A 6,823-nucleotide genomic window follows, 5' to 3' on the forward strand; every position below is an offset into this window, starting at 1 on the left:
AACCCGCACGTCCCTACTAGAGGATGGGCGGGGGGGGGGGGGGGCTAGGCGGTTTTCCTTATTTTTTAGTTTAAAATAGTTGATAATAAATACCATATTATAGAAAGCACTTGACACAGCTAGGCACAAGACTGACGCCTAGCATCTGGGTAGATTTTTTCTTTGTTAAGTGGTGGTGGAGGAAGGCTATAGCGGAGGAAATCATGATCAAGATCTAAGCGGTGCAGTGTAAGCAGCCCCACGCTCCTCTAGGTGCTCCTAAGACTAGGCGGGCCGCTTAGGTACCTCGAGCCTTGGTGGACACCTAGGCGGGTAAAATATTAGCCTTTTTAGAACATTGGTGAGTGATGTCGATGGCGTGAGCGTCGTGGCAAAACCGGGCGATACTCCCGATTAAGTCAAATAAGTAATCAATATGTGATTTCATAGTGATAATCAACAAGATTTGAAGTATCATAGCTCTTATCACGAATAGCATTTTGACTTTTCTTTTTGTTTCAATCTTATAATTTATGATTACTCATGATTGTTTTCTTATATATATATAGAGGAATATTGATATGCTTAGTACCAAGCAACAAGTTTGGTGCTTGGTAGGGAGGTGGAGAAATCTCAACCAGATATGTGAGTGTGAGATTAGTTGGATGGATAACACATCCTCATGTGACACATTTTCTCTTTGTACTTTACAACCTTTAGATTGTGGGGTTGAGATGCATCAACCTCACTACCAAGTACCAAGTTTTTGTGTGTATATGTGTGTGTGGGGTCGAGATGCATCAATCTCACTACCAAGTACCAAGTTTTTGTGTGTGTGGGTGTGTGTATAATACGAAACGCAATCCCATGATTTGTATGATTACCTATAATTGTTGGGATCGCTTTTGGTAGGCTTCATTATACATTTGTATTTAAACTATGCCCATGAATAGAAAACTCGTGGTGCTCATCCAATTTTACTTGCATGGTATTAGAGCCGTCGTCCAATAGAATTGATCCGCTTCTCCCCTCTCAATGGAAACTTCCTCCTCTTCTTTGTATTCTATCATATCAGAACTCATTGGCTTTGACTCATCTCGTGCTACATGGGATACTTGTGTGACATTACGCTCAACAAAATCAAGTATGTGTGATGGAGTTACGGACTTAACTACGCCAACTTCAAAAAGGCTCTCTATCCGGGGCCGAGCATCTAAATCGTGCCAGGTTGAGCCCTGGTAGCCTTGCAACTTGTGTTACATGGGTACTTGACTATCATGAAGATGTACCTGTACTCCACACTTTCCGTACCCGACACTTTCCGTACCTGAACCCTACACTTCTTCGACACTTATTAGCTATATGTATATGCATCTATTTAGACATGTGCTCAATTATACAATACATATGTTAATTTAAAACACCCGTCGTACACTTTTTAGACTTATATCCTACATTTCGCACCAAATTTTGAAACTTGTTAGATAATGATCGGGTTCATGTCAGCCTTAACAACTACGATTTCAAAGCATCATTTGCTTATCTAGCTTAGAACTTTGGTAATAACTTATGCGTTACAACCGTGTCCCATACCCTATCTCTTAACAAATTTACCGTGTTCCGTATCCACTCCCACACCCAAATCGTACCTGTATCCATGCAAATTAGCTTGCAACAATTGATTTGGCCTATCTCATATAATAAAACCTAGTAATATTGATTCCCAACAATTACGTTAAATCCTGCAAATCATGAGGTTGTGTATCCTATGACAAATACCTATAAGAAGGAAAATCATGAGTTAGCATAAATTATGAGATTTATACAAAGGTGGAAGTCAAACTGTTATCCGTGGTAAGGATTTTGATTTTTTTTTTAAATCTTGTTGATTAATTACCATGATTCTTTTGCCTAATATGAACATTTTATTCTTGCCTAATAGCATTTAATATTATTTAGGTAATAAGGAACACTCCATTTGGATCCAATAAAAATGTCAAAATATCATTTGGATCAAATAAAAATGCCAAAACATCAAACTTCTTACAAATGGGAATACTTTCAACTTTTAATAAATTTCAGTGTTTACCCCTCATTCTGAGGTTACCCTTTGCGCTTCATCTTGCAATTCTTGCTGCTGTTCTTTGTGGTGCTGAAAAAGAGCTATTATTACTCTAGAACTGTTTTCTGCTTCTGTAACATAACTGAGTGAGTAGATTGTTCTCTTGGATATTGAGTAGTTTCTTGTGTCAAGATTTTTGTTCGTGATGCCATTTCTAGAATACATGGCTATAGGTGTTACTGTTTGCTGTTGTTTTTATTATTCTTTCTTAACAGAACTGCATGGAGAAAAAGAATTTATGTAGCTGATCTGAAGAGATGGCAAATGCTCTCTTTTCAAGTTGCTGTTACGGAATTGTAATTATGTGAATTTTGCATGTAACTGATTGCATGGATAACAATTTCATTTTCCCCATGATTTTCAGTTGCCGGCTTAAACGGAACCATGCCTGTTGCATCTGGAAGTGTTGAAATTGGAAATAGGAGAGTTCTTTTGAAAGGGAAAGAAAGAGAAGCTTCTCATGTAGGAGTCTAATACTGCTTTTGTATTTTGGTTTATTTTTTTGGTTTATATTCCAACTTTGGATCACCAAAATGCCTAACTTTTAATACAGGTGTCAGATGGCTATTCTCAGCAGCAGAACACAACGGCTTCTGTAGGAAACCTAACTGCTTCATCTTCTTCTAAACAGATCCAACGTCATGAAGCCAGTGGAAGAAATATCAGAAGAATACTGTTGAACAAGGTTTCTCGTCACAGTCAATCATATTCGGCTGGAGCGCAGCATGAGCAGCAAACTCAGGATGTGAGCTCTCAGAAAGACAAGCGCCCTCCCCGTCCGCCTAACCGTTTAGGTCAAAAGGATCACATCAGTATTGCAGCACAATCATCCATCCCTTACAATGATGGAAAAGGATCTACAGATGATAAAGTTGTTGTGAATAATCTAAATGGTTCTTCCATTGGTGATAAGAATGAGAAACGCATGAGAAATAAGGACAGGCCTGATCGTGGAGTTTGGACCCCTCATCGTGCTGATGGAGTCAACACTAATGGTAGCGTTTATCTTTCTGCACCACAGTTATCGGAGTCCTCAGATGGTATCTATATGTCTCATGAAGAATGCGGTACTAACTCACGTGCTGCATATGATGCTCCATTAAGTCACGAAGAGATAAGATCTGATCTGCCAAATTTAAATAGAAATGCAGAAAGTCGAAGTGGACGAGTGAATATTTCCCCTGTAGAGAATGGTGCTATTTTCTACTCATTGCATAATGTTTGATATTAAAAATGCCTATGCTACTTTTATGCTCTGCATTAACCCACCTGATTGCTGATATATGTAATTCAAAATTTGGTATAGGGGCACATCGGTATGCTGGGCGCCGTGGGTTACCACATGGCATGAAGGAACTGGATGGCTCTCCGAATCTTTCTGAGGGAAAGACATCGAAGAAAGCAGTTTCCGCCGGTTTTGGCTCCTATGAGGTGAGATTTATCAACTACTCTTTCTGAATCATATCTTGGCTACTTTCTGTTTGGTCAAAAAGATTTTTCCAACCAAGGTAATAATTTTCCATTTCTACTGCAGAAACAAGTATGGGTTCAGAAGTCAGGTGCTGGTTCATAGTTCTTTGGTTCTGGATGGTAAGCTTTTATGCAACTGTGAGACTCTGAGTTGTGGCACTCCTTCAAAAGCTAGAATGTGACAGAATAGCATGAAATTTGTTTTTCTTGGAACTAGAACTTAAGTTGAAAAGGTATAATAAGAATTAATCAACAATGCGGAGTAGAATTAATTCATCTTTTAACTTACTAATAAAACTCCTGTGCCCATTTTAAAGAAAAAATAATAATCTTGTCATCTATGAAATTTAATCTGTTCCAGGATGTGGTAAACTTGTTATAAAGGTGTACTTTAAAATCTAATTTGATCTAGATTTAATGAACAGAAGAGACTCTTGAATCTTTAGGCACTTATTGCCATGGTCATGCAAAGACTTTTGTTGCAATTTCCCAGTCCAAATGTTTTCTCCTTTGATCATGTTGTCCTCTGTGGGACTATGACCTTGTAAAAACTTTTGCAAGTCCGTGTTCATCTTGGTATAAATGTGTCGTTGACATCATCCAGGTATCAAAAAGTCATGGGCCTCTTATAACTTGAAATTATGCATAGTTTTTTTTAGCAATTTGGCTCTAGGAAAAAAATTAAAAATGAGTGTAGCAGAAATGATAATATTGCGATGGTCTTGTGGGTATACATTAAAAGATAGGATAAGAAATGAGTGCATCCGTAGTAAATTAGAGGTTGCGCCTATTGAGAATAAAATGAGAGAGAATAGATTAAGATGGTTTGGTCATGTACAACAAAGACCCCTTAGTGCACCTATTAGGAAAAGCGATAATATTAGAGTTAATAAGGCTAGGAGATCTAGAGGTAGACTTAGAATGACTTGGTTAGAAGCAATTAAGAGGGGTATGATTAAGACTAACTTAACGGAGGAGATGACCCATAATAGAATAGAATGTAAAAATAGGATTCATGTAGCCGACCCCAAACATTTGGGATAAAGGCTTGGTGGTGGTGGTGGTTGTTTCGACCAGCTTAATGCAAGTGAGAACCTTGCCTGCAACAGAATGCTATCTACTTTGCAAAATGTTCATAACATAGAGGTTAAGCGTTTTCCCATTATCGAAGCCATTTCTTGATTGGAAGACAGGAACTTTTGTAAGTTTGAAGATATTATAGCGTCAATGTTCTGGTCTATCATCATCATAATTGACTACTTAATTTCCAACATTTGCCTCCCACAATTCTCATTGACATTGTTTGTAGGCTCTCTGTATACACCTCTGCTAAGTCTAGAACTCAACATATTCTTGTGTTTTTATTTCTCAGCCCTATTTAAAGGTTTAGCTACTTGATCTTGTCCATCTGCTGTCAATCAGCAAAAAGTCTCTATTTTATCATTGGTATTAAACAGCTATGTAGTTTTGTATTAATGTAATGGCTCTGGTTTGTAAAAATAGAGACCTGCTAGGGTTCCTTTAAGTTTCTCTCTCTGTGCCATTCCTTGTATTTTACCCTTTCTCATTGGTTCCATTCAGATTGTTTTAGATCTGATTGATATGCTGACTCAAGATGCAGGTCCTTTTGTTGATTTAGGTTTTAAAGCATATTATACAACTGCGATCCTAATCCCTGAACCACTTTGTCCTGTGATCAGGGCCTCGGTTCCACATTACAGTTGTTCTTACCGCTTGCTTGGAGACCAGCAAGCTTTGATGCCCGTTGGAATTGCACCTGAAATTCAGAGTTTTATGATTTTTAATATGCTAGAAATTTAGAAGTTTGATATATGGACCCCTTGAAAAAATGATATGAATGTTCAAATGGTAGCCATGAAAAAGATAAATACTGAAATATAGTTCCTTTAACTTATAATAACACATGGTCTTTTGTGATAAAACATAGTTTTCATGGATGAGCTCTTACATAGTTTTCATGGATACACTCTTACATGTTCTGATCACTTTCTCATTTGGAATAAGAGATTCCACCCCTGTAATTCTCCTGTAGTGGCCATGTCCTGTACCTACGGGATGTTAGACAGCCGAATAAAAGGAACAAAGGCCAAAACACAACCTTCTTTTATCCCTGTCCTCTGCTTTTATTTTAACTATTATTTTGTTTATATGGTTTTTTTAGCTCAGCTTTTTATATGAAGTGATTTCACATTTTTCAGGTTATGGTTCAATGTGTTTTTTTAGATTGCTTAAGCTGCTGATATAATCCTAACTACAAGACCTATATTATGCGTTGCAGGTTTTTCCAACACTGGGTAACATTTCGTAAAGGTGCGGCAGCAAGCATTACTCCTTGTTCAGTTGCACTGATTAAGCATGCCTCTGCCATATCCTTGTCTTTTTCAAATTGCAAGCTATTTCAGTTCTACCTATTAACTATTGGCAAGTTAATAGGGTATCGACACATTTACAGAGACAAACACACAAGTGACAGAGATGATAGTTTTGCCTCCTTGGATGCCTAACCTTGTGCTGGAGTAGTACTCTGCAACAAAATGCAGTATGGGCATGGAGATCCTCATGGAGCCTGGCTCATGAGAATTTGATCGGAGCAAGAGCCTTCGGTGAGATATACGAGTTAGAGAGCAGTCACCTTTGTCTCAATGTCTTTATGTAGGCATGATTGTAAATATGGCAATTGAAAGCCTTCTTATGTGTTGTTTATAGATCTAAGTTCAAGAAGCAGTACATGATTGGAGTTGGGCTTTTTGACAGTGACCATTATGAATAATTTAGATTGCTTCTTTGGTCTGGGTTAGGGTTGAAAGTGTGGATGAAGAGACAAAGTGACAAACTTGGTTTCAGAGGTGTCTTAAGCTCTTACGATATATACGAAGATAAATGAATATCTTGTTGTTTACAATTTCCCTTGCTGAATCAGGTACCTGTGTTTTAAGTATTGCCTTGTTATCTTAAAGGTTCTGGAGATTCATACTAGAGTCATACTTCCATGCTTATTTTGTTTATAGTGTCATTAAAACTGAGAATTTCATTGCTCATTCTTAATTAAGCAAAATCAATGTGCTGATTGGGCAACAATCCAATTCTTGGAACGTGTGACTAATTAATGTTCTTTCTTAAGAGTTTTGTTATGTTTGGACGCAGGCATGTTAGATTTTAGACGTGTATCCCTGTAATTCGACAGCCGGGTGAAAACAAACAGCCGCCCCCCACCCCCTCTAAAAAAAAAAT

At 37.8% G+C, this 6,823-nt stretch overlaps 1 protein-coding gene across 2 annotated transcripts in view; it reads left to right on the forward strand.

The window, feature by feature from the left end:
- Positions 1 to 6,494, forward strand: part of LOC109827511 (regulator of nonsense transcripts UPF3-like) — a 12,681-nt gene extending 6,187 nt beyond the window's left edge. Inside the window, exons 8-12 of one of the 2 annotated variants that reach the window (XM_020394523.1) lie at positions 2,466 to 2,563; positions 2,733 to 3,294; positions 3,408 to 3,532; positions 3,636 to 3,691; positions 5,871 to 6,494. In XM_020394523.1, coding sequence (XP_020250112.1) covers positions 2,466 to 2,563; positions 2,733 to 3,294; positions 3,408 to 3,532; positions 3,636 to 3,674 — 824 coding nt within the window. In that variant the 3' untranslated portion in view covers positions 3,675 to 3,691; positions 5,871 to 6,494. Of the gene's footprint in view, positions 1 to 2,465; positions 2,564 to 2,654; positions 3,295 to 3,407; positions 3,533 to 3,635; positions 3,692 to 5,870 lie in introns of both variants that reach the window. The other variant, XM_020394522.1, reaches the window with a different exon arrangement.
- Positions 6,495 to 6,823: the final 329 nt, after the last annotated feature.

The sequence above is a fragment of the Asparagus officinalis genome, unplaced genomic scaffold (assembly GCF_001876935.1).
Source record: "Asparagus officinalis unplaced genomic scaffold, Aspof.V1 AsparagusV1_Un273, whole genome shotgun sequence".
Taxonomy (NCBI): Eukaryota; Viridiplantae; Streptophyta; class Magnoliopsida; order Asparagales; family Asparagaceae; genus Asparagus; species Asparagus officinalis.